Raw genomic sequence first — 15188 nt, 5'->3', positions numbered from 1 at the left:
TCAGCCCACTTCCCCATCTACTTCCGGGAGGAACAAGACTCGTCCAGACTCTGAATGGCTTCCCTGGCCCAGGCCTTCCCTCCAGCACTCTGTTTTCCATAGTAACTACCGTGGTCCTTTCTAAGCTCAGGTGAGTCCCTGTAACCTGTCCAGATGCTGTAGTATTCTTCTCCCCACACCCCGGTTCATTAACAGCCCTGCAAATGGCCTCCATGATCTGCCAGCATCTGCAGCCACTGCCACTCAGCTCTCCTCTCCGACAGCTCTTCCTACATGTAGCATCCTGGCTGGTCCTTGTGGGTGCTGGGTGACACACTTCCATGCATAGTACATCCCTTTAAATGTAGCTAGCCTACAGCTGTGACAGAAATAGTGCAGGTGGCCCCCAAAATATGGTAGCTTGGTAAATTAACTCGGGTTCCCTCTTCTTTTTTACAAGGGTAGCTAGAATTTGCCAGTTTTTAAGACCCAGTCTCACTCTCTGTAACCTCGCCATCTTACCTAGAATAAATGTTACACACGGGGGCAGACATGTCTTTATCGGGTTCTGTTCTAGCTCATGTAACTATCACAGCAAAATTATCAGGAGGTACTGATGTCACCTCAGTGCACAGGGGGAAACTGAGGCACAGATATGGAAAGCAAACCCACAAAGTTGTATGGCTGAAAAGTGGCAGAACTGAGGTATTTACAATGGCATACTTGGATAAATCTGCAAGAGATTATCAACTGAATAAAGAAAAACATGAAACTGTGATCAATAGGCTGCCTTTTGGCTGGAGTGTGTGTGTACACATATGTTCCACTTATAACGCATAGCAACATATATACTCTTATACCCAGATGTTTATCACTATGTCTATATGATAACCGATAACGTGCATAAGAGATCATTAACCTTGCCTGTCTTCCACAAAGACTTCGGTGGGAATGTCAGACACTCAGCTTTCTTACTACTTCTTCTGTTTGGACATGTGCTTTGACTTTTGTTGGGTGAAAGGAGGGGGAAAAATCACTTAAGGGCCTAGTCTCACCTGGGACAAGGAGACAGTTCGCTCCATCAGTGTCTTGGTCCGCTTAAACCCTGGGTCACTTTCTGCGAGGACAATCATGGTTTTCTTGCCAATGAATTCTAAAGCATCCAGACCTCCGGTTAAGACACTTTTGCCCTGCAAATGAGGAAAGCACATCAGATTAGATTCTCCACAGCTTGCTGTTTGGCAGTGGCCAGCAATACCCAAGGACCCAGCATTCTTGTCAAATATTAAAATAAATAGAAAGCCACAAGTTTTTCACACCATGAGATAGATCATCTATTTAATCCTGTTTTCCTTTCCTCGAAAAACCATATGTTATATAATTTGTAGAGCATGCGGTGTTATTAAAAAATGATGTTTAGGGGGAAAACAGTGCACATTAGGAGTTCATGTCAGTAGTGCTGAGCATATCAAATAGATGTGTGTCTAAGACATAAAATTAACAGATGACCCGATTGTCGTGTTTGAAAGAATTCCAGCGTAAGTAACAGAGTTATTTGGGGGCGGGTTATTAAAATGTCAAATACTTATGCTAATTTAGATGATTTTTAAATCCTGGGCCCTGAAGCAACGGACCCTCAGGCTGTTTCAGACGGCTCTTGCATACTTTCAGAAACTGGGGAACACCAACTATAATTAGTACATTAATGAAGTAAGACAGTTTGCCTTCCGTGTACTTCCAGTTTCTGAAACTGGTCTATTATCCAGGTGTCACTGTGGAAAACTCCCTTGGCCGGCCATTGCTTTCCTTTTAACAAAAGTGAAAGCAACCAAGAGTCACAGACACCGTTCAAATAAACAGAACCACATTGCTCTGAACTCTCCAGTCATAATCCCAACAATACAGCTCTATATACAGCTGTATTTTCCTACCTTACAAGAACAGGTTTTTATTTTTATATCGTCTATCTGTGTGTTTTTCAATCTTCATAATTATTTAAGTGCTAGCATTCAATCTTACTGAATGAATGTACTTTATCAGACATTTCCATTTCAGAAATTTAGAATTTTTTTTTTTTTTTAAATCTGGAGCCCAATCAAAACTCACACCGTGGAAAAGATTTGTAAATGGCCGGGCGTGGTGGCGCACGCCTTTAATCCCAGCACTCGGGAGGCAGAGGCAGGCGGATTTCTGAGTTCGAGGCCAGCCTGGTCTACAAAGTGAGTTCCAGGACAGCCAAGGCTACACAGAGAAACCCTGCCTCGAAAAACCAAAAAAAAAAAAAAAAAAGATTTGTAAATGGAGACATCTCAAGGTGAAGTTATGGATTCAAAATAAACTATCCCCCACCGGCTCAGGAACATCCCTGGCCCTCAGCTAGTACTGTTACTTCAGGACGCGCTACAGACTTCTGGAGGTGGAGCCTAGTTGGAGGAAGTAGGCCACTCGCTCGTGGATATACCTCAAAGGTTATATCTGGTCCCCAGTCCTTTCCTCTTTCTCAGCATCCTGACTGCCAGAAGGTATAGAGCCTCCTTCTTATGTATTCCCACCACCATGATATCCTGTCCAAGCACTTGGGACCAAGCGACCATGGACGAAAGCTTTTCAAACCATGAGCAAAATATATCTTCTTCCCTGTGTTATTTCCGCTAGGCACTTTGTCCCAGCAATAATAAGAAGCGACTAGCACAGAGAACGATGGGCTTCCCAGAAGCTCACACTTTCGCTTGCTTTGATTTACTGCCCCGCCCACTCCACCCCCTCTCCCGACCCCAACATCCTGTCACTTTAGCAGAGAATAAACGGGAGACCCGGGAAGTATCTATGCCCTGGTGGGCTGGGACTGTGGGAAGGAGGGCAAGCAGGTTCAGGACAATCCAAGAAGGAGACTGAAGATGTTAGGGATGCACTCAAGATGGACTGCTGGGGGCTGGCAAGATGGCTCAGTGGGTAAAGGCAGTCACTGCGTGAACCTGGTGACCTGAGTTCTATTCCCAGAACCCCACATAAAGTGGAAGGGGAGAGGTGACTCCACAAAGTTGCCCTCTGACCTTCACATGATCTAGATGCCATGGTATAGGTGCCCTCTCACCATATGCATACACAATAATAGATCATGTAAAAAATAATTTTTAAGCCGGGCGTGGTGGCGCACGCCTTTAATCCCAGCACTCGGGAGGCAGAGGCAGGCGGATTTCTGAGTTCGAGGCCAGCCTGGTCTACAAAGTGAGTGCCAGGACAGCCAGGGCTACACAGAGAAACCCTGTCTCGAAAAACCAAAAAAAAAAAAATTTTTTAAAAAGGGACCGGGGAGAAGCCATGAGTTTGCTTTTTACAGCCGAGTTATGGAGAGAGCTTCCCCCACTCTCATGGGTGGCCTTGAACAGCTCTGCGTTGTGACTCTTAACACTTGGTGTGCCTCCTTCTTCCTACCCAGTCTTCCTTTACTCCTGACACTCTTTTGTCCCAACATGTGGGTTAGATAACCTACGGGGCCATTCACAATCCCCTCCTCTCCCATAATGCATCACACGCCATTGTTAAACTGCCTTAATACAGCAAGACATAGCATCAGCCTATACGACTAGAGTCTGGTGAGGCTCCTCATACACAGTAAGGGTCAACTGTCTCTCTTTAAGATAACAAATGGATACATGACTAAAAAGGACACGAGCCCATAGTTCTCGAAAATGTAGTTAGCTTGTTCTACATAGTAGACTCCTGTCTTCCTGGTGCTAAGGACCTGCTGACTTCCTCTTCTCACTGCGGTACCTCTGCTTCCTTTCAATGTTTATCGTCAATAGCGAGCTTCCTGGAGGAGTGAGATGGTTGTGTATCTGTCTTTAAAAAAAATCAATTCAACTTAAATAAAAAGGAATAAGCAAACAATGGAAAAATAGGACTTTCAGGTGTACGTTTAGGGTTCTGCAGGGAAGGGGGCAGTAGGGGTCAGGAGGGAGGCTATGGCTGGGTTAGTCTCTGAGTTATTCTCCCTGAGTCGTTACTCGTCCTTTTTTACTTTGAAGGATTTCCAAGTTTAAGAGAACTGAGACCTGATCCAGGAAGAACAGCTGTCCCAGCTCCAAGTTCCCTCCCTCACCTAAATACTGTCCTTGAAGCAGCTGGAAGGGACACTGTTAGATCAGATTGGAAAAAAATATCTTCTAAACCACTCTCTTCTTTTAAACACAGACCGCATTTCATCTTGCCCTTATTATTTCAGATCCAAGGTTATCCCTACTCTGTAGCAGAAAGCATAACAAACTGGAATCCGAAGTCAGGAGCGAGGCCGCCTTCTCTGGGATGTATCTAGGTCACAAGCTGCAAAGATCAAAAGAACTGAGCCACTAGGGAAAACAGGGGAGGCCTCTAGGGACTCACCGTGTTTTGAACCACATTGGTGAGGGCTGACAGCATGCCCCTCGACCCTGCCGCCCCTGGTGGAGGAGGAGTGTGGGGGCCTCCGGCAGGGTCCTGATCTGGAGTCACATCTGTCATGGCGAGAAAGAACACCTTGGTTAGAATGCGTTTTGCTGATCTGAACTTGGGCTTCCCCACTGAGTAGTCGTGCACAGGGTGTAACAAAACAGCAGGCGAGCACGCCACTCACTTCCGGAGATTCCGTTTTCGGCATCAGTTGGGGCCCCTTCGGGAGATGCGGAATTGGCACTGTGGATTCGTAGGGTCGCCCCTGCCTTTTCTTTGACTGCTGTTAATCCATGACCTGTAAGGAAATAAATATATAGTTCACAGAGACATTACAGTCTGCACAGTCTGTGACCCTGGACTAATCTCACAAGACCATCTGGACTGCGGGGGGTTCTACCCTGAATGGCAGCAATGTGTTCAGATTCCCTGTGGTAGGGTCCAAAGATGAACTCAGCATGGTCAGGCTGAGTGATCTTAAAGCCATTCTCTTTTTGTGACTCAGTTTCCTCACTATGTTCCCAGACCCCTTTTGGCTTCTGCCTTTCATGGTAGCTGTTTTTAACCGGGAAACTCCAAACTCAAGTCAGCATCTTTGAAAGGCATGACTGCCATGTCTTCGTCCTGCTTTCTAAAGTGTCATATGGCTGGTCAGTCGTTCTCTTGTGGTTGCTGTTGGTTTTCCTAGCACATGACTGGTGCTCAGTTAACATTGGCTGGATTGAAGTCAGATGACCTTCAATATGTTCCTATGTATAAACCTATGTATAATATGTTCCTAGGATTATATGTATGGTGGCATATAATCCTAATACTCATCAGGCTGAGGCAGGAGGATGGCAAGTTTGAGCCTAGCCTAGTCTGCATAAGACTCTAGGTTAGTGTGGGCTACTTAACAAGATCGTGTCTCTAAACAAAACAAAGCCCTTCAAACAAACAAACAAACAAATAAAAAATAACACTACAGTTCCTCAAACGTACACCATGAAGGTCTTGAGCTGACAGCTCTAAATCAAAGGATCAGTCAGTGGGGAAATTGGGAAGGAGTAGCCGTCCAAAGTAGGCTGAAGGTCACTGGCTTTACTCCATCAGACTAATAGCACCTGTATTTCCAAGAAGGGACAGTCTTTATTTCCAAGACACTGGCACAGTTGGGATTCGGTAAGGAGTACAGAGCAGACCTTCCCACTCATTGGGCAAAAACCAACCCTTGACTTGATAGAAAAGAGTCTTCTATTTCATCCACAGACAGCTTGACACCCTGCACTAAGATGGGGTAAGCCTTTCTTAGACAGGAGGAAGGGATCAAAGCACTGGTAGACCACTGCGGTCCTCATGGTTACTGGAGTTCTAGAAGGAAAACAGCCTGTGCCCCCTCCATCTGGGTGCCTGCTACCTGCCTTGGCATGTAAGGAGAAAGGAAGCACGCATCCTGGGACCCTGGGTTGTTCAAACACAAGGCAGTGGTAACCAAGTCAAAGGAAGACACCAGAGTCAACCAGAACCAATCAGAATTACAAAACACTGTTCAAATGACTGTTCATCCATCTCTTGAGTTAGAGGAAGACACAGATGAGACTCATCTCATATACTCAGAAGAGTAGTATTTTGGATCTGATATCAATGCATAGAACCCTGTGGAAATCTGGGTGTGGTGGCATGAGTTTGTAGCCTCAGAGCTGGGGACATAGAGACAGGTACATCCCTGGGGCTTGACATCCAGCCGTTGTAACTGAATCAGTAAATTTCAGGCCAAGTGAGTCATGCTGTTTCAAAAGGCAAGGCAGACAGAATCCTGAGGAATACCCTTTGACTTTCGAGGCTAGCCTCTGCACATACTCACACATGCACCCCTACATACACACAGAAGGCCGATTTCTCAATTCTAACCCGATTTATCAAAGCAACACAGGCAATGGTATTTACTGGCTCCTTCCAACGAAAGCTATTTGTCATCATATATTACCTACAAACCCTGAAAACTTAGGAAACATGATTTACAACTTTAATTACAATAGAAATATGTGCCTACACTCATGCAGATAATTAAACACAGCTCAAACTCATTACTGAGTTACTCGGAAAAAAAAAAAAAACAAACTGCTAAGCCGAAGACTTAATTATAAGCTTTCAATCTGACTCGAATTAATTCTTTCTAGCCTCCAAAGAATTCCAAACATTTCAATGGAATCTCATCGAAATTTCAGCAAACACTTAAGTCATTGGCTTCATATTCTTCAAGGTAGTTAAGACAACAATAACAACAACAACAACATCCACACAGACTTTCCAAAAGGAGACTGCAGAATTCTCCACGCACGATTCACAGCTATAGATTTCTGAGAGCCAAAGTCAGGGAATAAGTAATCTCTGGAGGCACAGCTTGCTCAGCTCTGGGGCTCAGCGGTGCTCACACTCATTATTAGCTCTTTAATCTTCCGGGGCCTTACATCCCCCTCTTTGACTTCCTCCACAGTAGGTCAGTCTTGTCTGTTTCTCTGTTGGGAGAGCCGCTTCTCATCTTGGCCAGTCTGTAGTCCCAGCACTTGGAAAGCAGAGGAAGGTAAGAGACTAGCCTCAACTACCTAACAAGTCCAAGGCTTACCTGGGCTACATGAGACACCGTCTCAAACAAAACAGCAAAGGGAAAAAAGAACAAGCCTCCCACGTGACCACAGACAAGTGTGCATAAACTGTCTCCAGAACTACCCCTTTGTTTTTGGAATGGAAGACAGTTTTCATGTGCATGCAGCTAAGATGTGTTTAAGCCGGCATGTCACCACGGTGCTATCTGTTCTCTGATTAACAATTCTAAGTTTTTTTTATATGTAAAAGAAAATGCTTTCTGAATTTTCCTAGAAATTCAAAGTTAAGCATAATATTTACCTAAACGTTGTGATTTTTTTTAAACAGGTAGAGACTGCCACACCCTACTTAGCTGAGCCACTTCCAAAGCTTGACTTAGTGTGACATCTAGTGCCCAGATAAGGAAATCATAACAGAGCCACTGGGACTTTTATTTTTGACTAATGACTCCATTTCCAGAGGTTTCTACTAACAAGAAAAAGACAACAAATGTGTGTGACACTACTTGGTGTCGTTTGTGAAATAACTTCACACCACCACGAACCCTAAATATCCTAAAACATGGAAGGCTCCGGAATCCCAAGGCTCTGAGGCTGGGACTGGGTCTGGTTTTCAGGCTGCAGTAGGTGAGTGCTGGAAAGCCAAACCAGAAAAAAAACAACAAACCCAAATCAAAACAAGAGGGCAAGAAGGTTCCAGGAATGTTGCAGGACAGTGTCCTCTAAAAACATTCCATGGTCATCTGGCTTTTTAATTACCTGTGCTTACACTCTAAATGAAAGCAATCTAGACTGAAATCCGTCAAGGACGTTGGTCCCACAATTTCTTAGCTGTGTGATGTTAACTTAGTTACCTAATTTGTCCAAGTGTCTCTGCGTCTGTGCTTTTTCTGCCATGAGAATTATAATATCGACAATCCAGTAATGTGTGAAATCTCTCCACTATGGACATTTATTGAACCTTTAGGACATCCCAGACACTGTATTAAAGGGTCTACTTTTCTTAATAACACTGTGCTAAGAGATGTGTAATACCCCTTCCATAACTGAGAAAGCTGAGGTCAATCAAAAGAACATTATCTGCCAAAGGTCCCAAAGTTGGTAGGTGGGAAGCAGGATTTAAATCTAGTCTATCTGATGCCAAAATCAAGATGTATAATTCCTTTGACATACTGAGGAAGTTTTATAGTTGAAAATGCCTTCTAACCTTGATTCCCTAACTCCTTGAAGGTCAGATCCTTGGACAGGCTCTTCTTTAGAACACTTTGACTTATGCTAACCTGAACTTGAGTTGCCTCACCTTGACCAAGGTGAAGTCCATGTTCGAAGTGTGGCCTTACTCTGGCTCTTGTATCCCAGTCATGCCTTGCAGGGTCAGGGCTGATGTTCGGAATCACTCCCTGTACTGGAAGATGTGGGGATGCGGTTGGGTTGGGGCCATGGGGTATGGAGTGATACCACACCCCAGTTCAATATTCTTCTTAAGTCCTCTTCTTGTGAGTCCTATCAAATCCAAAGGCCCAGCCCATTGGGGGAGAGATGAAATAGCATACTTGTGGAGGCTGGGTCTCCGACCAGTGGTAAAGAGGAATAGCTGCAGCTCTAGACAGCATGATCGGGTAGCCCAAGGCTGCTTTCTGTTAGACATATTTGCCAATGGCAAGGGCTGCAGCTACGTCATGAGGAGGTCTCTTCCCATCTAAATTGCTTTCTTTTAAATATATTTTCTTCTTTTAAAAACAGTACGTACAAAACAAACAGACAAAATCCCATCAGTTGGTTCTCTGATCTACGTGGCTGAATTTTTCCCTAATACATTTTGAGGGAAATGGGTATAACATAAAATGTATCCTCTTAAGTGCTCTACTACACAGTTTCATGGAGCAGGCACATTGCTAATGTCCATTTCCAGACCTCATTTGTACCCATTAGGCAGTAGCGCCTCCTCCCTCTACCTACCAGGCCCTGATAACCTCAGTTTTACTCTGTGCCTTTCTAATTTTGGTGACTCTAAGAACCCTATCCAAGTGGAATCCCACAGTACTTGCTTTTTGTGCCTGGTCTCGTTTCACTTAGCATAACACCACTCAAGGTTCATCTATTTGTGGTGTGTGTCAGAATTCCCTTCCTTTTTAAGGTTGCACATTATTTCACTGTATACCCTGCTTGTTATATATACCATTGGCAGATCTATGGCTTGCACCTACATGTTAGTGTTGTGAATAATGACAGTTTGAACATGGGTATACAATAACTCTCTGAGACCTTACTTTCAAGCCTTCTGAATATATACCAGCAATAAAATAAGTAGATCACATCCTAACAGTTCTTTATTGGTTGTTAGTTCATATATGCGCTCAGTTGAACCACCCTTTCCTCTAGCTCTTTGTTCAGATAGTACATCATCAAAGCCTAGCCCCAGCACCCTCTTAAGAACTTTAACCTACATTCCCAGCAACTCTGAGCTTTTTCTATTTTGTATATTTTTAGATATTTGCTACTTCCTGGAACTCTGTATAATTTTCCTATTCAGAGAGTGTATTCTCCGCTGGCTTTTTTCTCCCTCTTGGGGGAGGGAGCTTTAATTCATTTGCTCACACTCAAGTGACTATGGCACACCCAATACAGTAAGTAGTCACTGCCTGGCTTCTGTATCGACCATCTCTGTACATATACATCAGTGAGCTTTGCAAAGAACCAGTAGAGGTGGGCTGGACTTAGAGGAATGTGCACTTCAAACTCTATGGAGAACGCCAACTGCCCTTCGGAGAGGTCTCGCTTTACACTCTTCTTGGGGGTGAATTGTAATGACAGTCATCTAAAAAATATTGATCTTGCCTCAGACACTTCTCTTAATGAATTCAAGACATAATAACAAGTCGTAGAATGTAGTTTTTTAGAAAAAGATACATTGAGGCTGCCATGCTCAAATAAGCAAACTAAATGCAGCTTTAGGAGGTGACAATAAACTTTCTTTCTGGAAAAGTCTTCGCTCTCCAAAACGATGGGCAAATTTCTCTGTGGTCAATATTCAATATACCCTACCCTAGGGTCAGGGACAAGAATAAGTGCTACTGAGCTGACAATGTTTGCGTCAAAGCCCACCAGAAATCCATCAGTCTTGTTCCTGATACAGAGATTTCAAAGCACTGTGGGACACTGTAGCATCAATAGCATCATCCTTTTCATGGATGAACCGTGATGGCTATTCTTGGTTGTCAACTCAACTACATCTGGAACCAACTAAACCCAAATGGCTGAGCCCACCTGTGAGATACTTTTTTCTCAATTAAACCCTTTGAAATGGAAGGCCCACTTCTAATCCAGATCTTTTGTAGTAGGAAGATCCATCTTTCATCTGGGCCACACTTTCTGCAGGTAGTCTATATAAAGGACATGGAAAAAGGAAGCTCTCTTTCTTCCTTTGTTTGCCAGTCCATTCTTTTGCTGGCATTAGAGCCTACATCTTCAGGATTCTGACATATACTGAAGAGTTGAGACATCCAGCTTTGTGGACTGAACAACTATTGGATTTTTTTTAACCTTTCATTGGTAGATAGCCATTGTTGAACTAGCTGGACCATATATATATATATATATATATATATATATATATATATATATAGGATATACATACACACACACACACACACACACACACACACACACACACACACACATATATATATATATATATATATATATATATATATATACGTATTCATATATATTCATATTAGCTCTGTAAGTTCTATTCCTCTAGAGAACCCTGTATTAGTCAGGGTTCCTAACCCTTAAGAATTTTTATATCATCAACATTACTTCATAATAAATTGATAGGTAGAAAGATAGATAGATAGATAGATAGATAGATAGATAGATAGATAGATATTTCCTTTCTGTTGATGTTACAGTTGTACAGAGGGGAGTTTTCACAGTAGCACAGTTTTGATGAGTCTGCCATTCTTTGCAATAAACATCGATGCTGTTTCGAAAGGGCTGGTAGAGAGTGTCACCAGACTGTGAAAACTTGCAACCTGGGCGAGGATGGGAAAGGACAGAGTGACTTTGAGAAAGAAATATCAGATGCACTCTATTCCCCAGTCAACTGTCCTGGCATTAGATATTTGCAGTCATAACACTGTCACAAGCAACTTTTCAAACAAACATGTAGGCCTTTGGCTATTCTAGTAACAAATTCCCCATTCTGAAGAGGTTTGACTCAGCGTAACAGCTGGACCATCCACTTCCTCCAAGAGAAAAGATCTGTCTATAATGTGCTTGTGGGAAATCATTGCTGATTTTCATGATATTGCTTTGAAGTTATTAATATTATCACTTATTGGGTCATTTTTCTGTATTTTTTAACATTTCCTCCCTTTGGTTTCTGAATGGGATGACAGAGATTTTTGTTGCATTTTTGTGAATTTTTTTCCACAGGCATGTGTGGTGGATGATTAAGTCTTCTTAGACTGTGACACAGTTTGTCTCGGAGTGATGAAAATATCTTTAAGATGGAGGGTCCCTCATAGAACTGGTAGCTAGAAATGCTTGGTTTCACATATGCATTCCTCTTAACCTTAGACTCAAAGCAATACACCAAAAGACAAGGCCGAACACGCAGAGGGGTGAAACGCAAGTCTCAGTGCGGTACGCTTCCACTCGGCACAGGGGCTGCGCGCACAGAGTTCCATCTACAGGTAACCATGAGATGGAAACATCATTTTCTACAAGTGGGAAGAGACTTTATGCTTTCTCAAGTATCCCCCTTTTCTTAAGATTTATTTGTTCATTGTATGTATATGAGCACACTGTAGCTGTTTTCAGACACATCAGAAGAGAGCATCAGATGGTTGTGAGCCACCAGGTGGTTGCTGAGAATTGAACTCAGGACCTCTGGAAGAATAGTCAATGCTCTTAACCGCCGAACTATCTCTTCAGCACCGCGCCCCCCCCCCCCACACACACACACTCTTTTTCAAATAGAGAACCTGGGTCTCACAAAGGGCAGCTACCAGGTGTAGCTATGGAGTCAGTCTTTTACCATGACAGATCAGAAGTACTGATACTGGGTCTCCATTCCTAGTATGCAATAGTACAGGGTTCATTCCAAGAAAGTAGCACCTTCCAAAGGTTTCTAATCTCTGATCACTTTCCTGCTGACTGTAGAGACTTAAAACCACCATGACTACAGTGTTTCTGCCTTTGTGAGTTGGACTTGTGTTTCTAGTGCAGTTGTCAGCCATGTGTAAAGGACTGCATTTTGCGTGTCTATCTGCAACTGAATTACCCTGGGGATGACATGAGGCTGCGAATGGAAATCAATAGCAGTTGGATGTGGTTATTTTCTTTCTTTACTTTCTGAAGGCAAGCTATGAACCTTCAAGAGCATCTCCCTGGCCACAAGCACCCTGCTTCCTAATAAGTTGCTTTGCCCCTTGATGCTACAATGTTAATGCTACAAAGCCCTGGTATTGACACTTTTTTCTGGATGTCACAGAAGTTATCCCTCATTACTGCTCACATTACTGCTCATATCTAGAAAGTGATGAAAGGGGCCTATGTGGAGGTAATAAGCCTCATGGGGTGTGTTCTTGGAACTGCTCTGTCTCCCTCCTGCCTCCCTTTGTCCTACCTCCTGTCTTCTATGTGGTGCAGGAGAGACTCTCTTCTCCCACAGGCTCCTGCCACCATGGTGTTTAACCCCATATTGCATGCAGAAATGCTGAGGCAAAGGACCACAGAGTGGATCTCTGAAACTCCGAGCCAATACATGGTCTTTCCTTTAAGTTACCCTTGGGTGTTTTGGTCACAGTGACACAAAGGTCATTATTACAGGCGACTGCTACTGTGTAGGGCTAGAGCCATACCAAGTGTTGACCACAAGTCTATAAAATAGACTTAGTGACCAAACTGGCAATGGTGTCTTGAGAACAGTAGAAGAAATGAATACAAGGGGGTATACCAAACTGTGTCCCTCGAGTTTATGTGGGACATCTTGGTCATATGAGGGAGTATGATGGTTAGTGCCAACTGTCAACTTGATGAGCTCTAGAGTCACCTAGGAAACATTCCTCCAGGGACACCTTTGAGGAATTACCTATGTTAAGTTAATCTCTGAGCATGTCTATGGGGGAAATTATCTTGATTAAGTTAATTAAGGGAAGACCTGACCATTGTGAATGGCTCCATTTCCTGGAGTATGATCCTGGACTGTATAAAAAGGAGAAAGTGGGCCAGCAGGATGGCTCTACAGCAGGTAAAAGCTCTTGCCACGAAGCCTGCTGACCAGAGTTCAGTCTCCAGAACCGGAGAGAGAACTGACTCCTACATACGGCCTGCTTACCCTTCTCCCTGATAAGAATAAATGAAATATAATAATTTTTTAAGAAGACAAAGGGAAAAGTGGACGGAATACAAGCATCAGTATCTCCCTGCTTCCTGACATGCATGGAGTGTGACATGTCATCTCAGGCTCCTGCTGTCATTACTCCCCTGGCATGATGGACTGTACCCCAGAACTGCTGGGAGCCCAAATAAACTCTTTCTCCTTAACTTGTTTTGTCAAGGCGTTGTGCAACAACAACAGGAAAAGAAATCAAGGCTGTGAGAATGGGGCAACAGCAACTGGCACAATCCTGATGCTAGTCCAAGTCCTGATGCTAGATTCTAAGATGTAGGCTCTGTTGGATTAACTGTTTGGCTGGGGTTGGGGGGCGGGGGACCAGAAGGGCTATTGTGTGGCTGTGAAGGCAGCAAGATACTGTACTTATTATCTTCATGGTGCCTCAGGTAGAGGGACTTCAAGAGTTAACACCAAACACAAGTGAAGGCTGCAGCTCGAGCACTGCCCGTGAGGCCTGAAGGACAGAGGGCAGTGAGCACAGAAGCCACTGCCTGCTTGCTAAACACGGGCATCGCTGGTTAGTTCTTTTAGAGAGTAAAAGAGATTGAAGTCATGGCAAGACCCTCTCCTAAACAGACAGACAGAACACCAGATGACAGAAAACAAACACTACTAAAGTTGGATGATAAACACATAGCTAGAAGAATGTAGCAACCTGGATGTGGCGGTACCTGAGAAATCTCAGCACTCAGGAGGCTGATGTAGGAGACTCACAAGTTCAAGGACAGCCTTGATTACACAGTAAGGCTCAGTTCTTAAAATGTGTGTGTGTGTGTGTTTATTTGTGTATATGCACAAATATGTGCATACATATCCACATATCTGTATCTTAAATCTATACTTTATTGGACAATAATAAGATAGTGGTTTAAAACCACAACACCTGGTTTTCAAATCCCACACTAAACAATGCTGACTTGAACAATGTCCTCGTCTCTCGGTGGTTCAGCGTTTTGAATCTGTAAAGTGGAGGAAATAGACTGTCTCCTCACAGAGTCATCGCAGGAACAAACGCGTTAATGTACGAGATGCCCTTAGAGCAGTGGAAATGGAAACGGATTTCTTCTGGGCAAACGTTAAACTCCAGCAATGTACGCTATGTCAAAATCTCTTGTCCCTTCAAGCTTCTGAACTCTGTTCTGGTGACATCCAACACTTACCTACTGTGGCTGATGCAGATGAGAGCAGAGATTTCCCCCAGGATCCCCAGCCTGCCCATCTTCCTGCCTGTGACGAGGGGTCCACAGCCTGCAGAAGAACAGATTAGCAGCAGGTCAGATATTCATTTTGCCCCTGAATATGGAAAAACATTCATTCAGAGAAGCAGTTGAGAAGCAGAGAAAGTTCAGGAACAAAACCTATCACCAAGCAACCACATCTCTCAGGCTTGTAGTTTATATGGGTCATAAAAGAGTATCTTGACCCACACAGCAATATGTACTTTGGAACCAGAGTAATGGAGGTGTTGGTTCCTATGAACTCGGCCCAGTGTGAAGAGGGATCAGTAGTCTTCCCAATACATGAAAGACAGACAAGGGCTGCCAGGGGTGATGGGTCAGGGTTAGGGGAGTGATGGAGAGCAGAGGGAGAAATATAACAAAACAAAAGCTGATTCAAAAACATTTAACCAATTCTTACAAAGCTAACTAAATGTGCCTTTCAAGACAGAGTTAACTTCCAGAGTGGGATGGAGTGGAAATGCTAGTGTGGTTGGCAGATGGTGGTGTCCAGCATTGACTAAGGGCATCAACTAGCCTGGAGAGGGGTGGTGGCAACAGAAAGCTTTGTGG

General features: G+C 43.7%; 1 protein-coding gene across 4 annotated transcripts in view; it reads right to left on the bottom strand.

Moving 5' to 3' along the window:
* Nucleotides 1–15188, bottom strand: part of Fam114a1 (family with sequence similarity 114 member A1) — a 71199-nt gene that overhangs the window by 31201 nt on the left and 24810 nt on the right. For all 4 annotated transcript variants that reach the window (XM_021162251.2, XM_021162252.3, XM_085836711.1 and 1 more), the window contains 4 exons: nucleotides 14559–14646; nucleotides 4592–4705; nucleotides 4363–4472; nucleotides 1035–1169 (listed from right to left, as the gene is read on the bottom strand). In XM_021162251.2, the coding sequence (XP_021017910.1) occupies nucleotides 1035–1169; nucleotides 4363–4472; nucleotides 4592–4705; nucleotides 14559–14646 (447 nt within the window). The remainder of the gene's footprint in view (nucleotides 1–1034; nucleotides 1170–4362; nucleotides 4473–4591; nucleotides 4706–14558; nucleotides 14647–15188) is intronic.

The sequence above is a fragment of the Mus caroli genome, unplaced genomic scaffold (genome assembly GCF_978045245.1).
Source record: "Mus caroli unplaced genomic scaffold, Mus_caroli_1 scaffold_4, whole genome shotgun sequence".
Taxonomy (NCBI): Eukaryota; Metazoa; Chordata; class Mammalia; order Rodentia; family Muridae; genus Mus; species Mus caroli.
The sequence above is the reverse complement of the archived record's forward strand: the minus strand, read 5'-3'. Positions and strand labels throughout refer to the sequence as shown.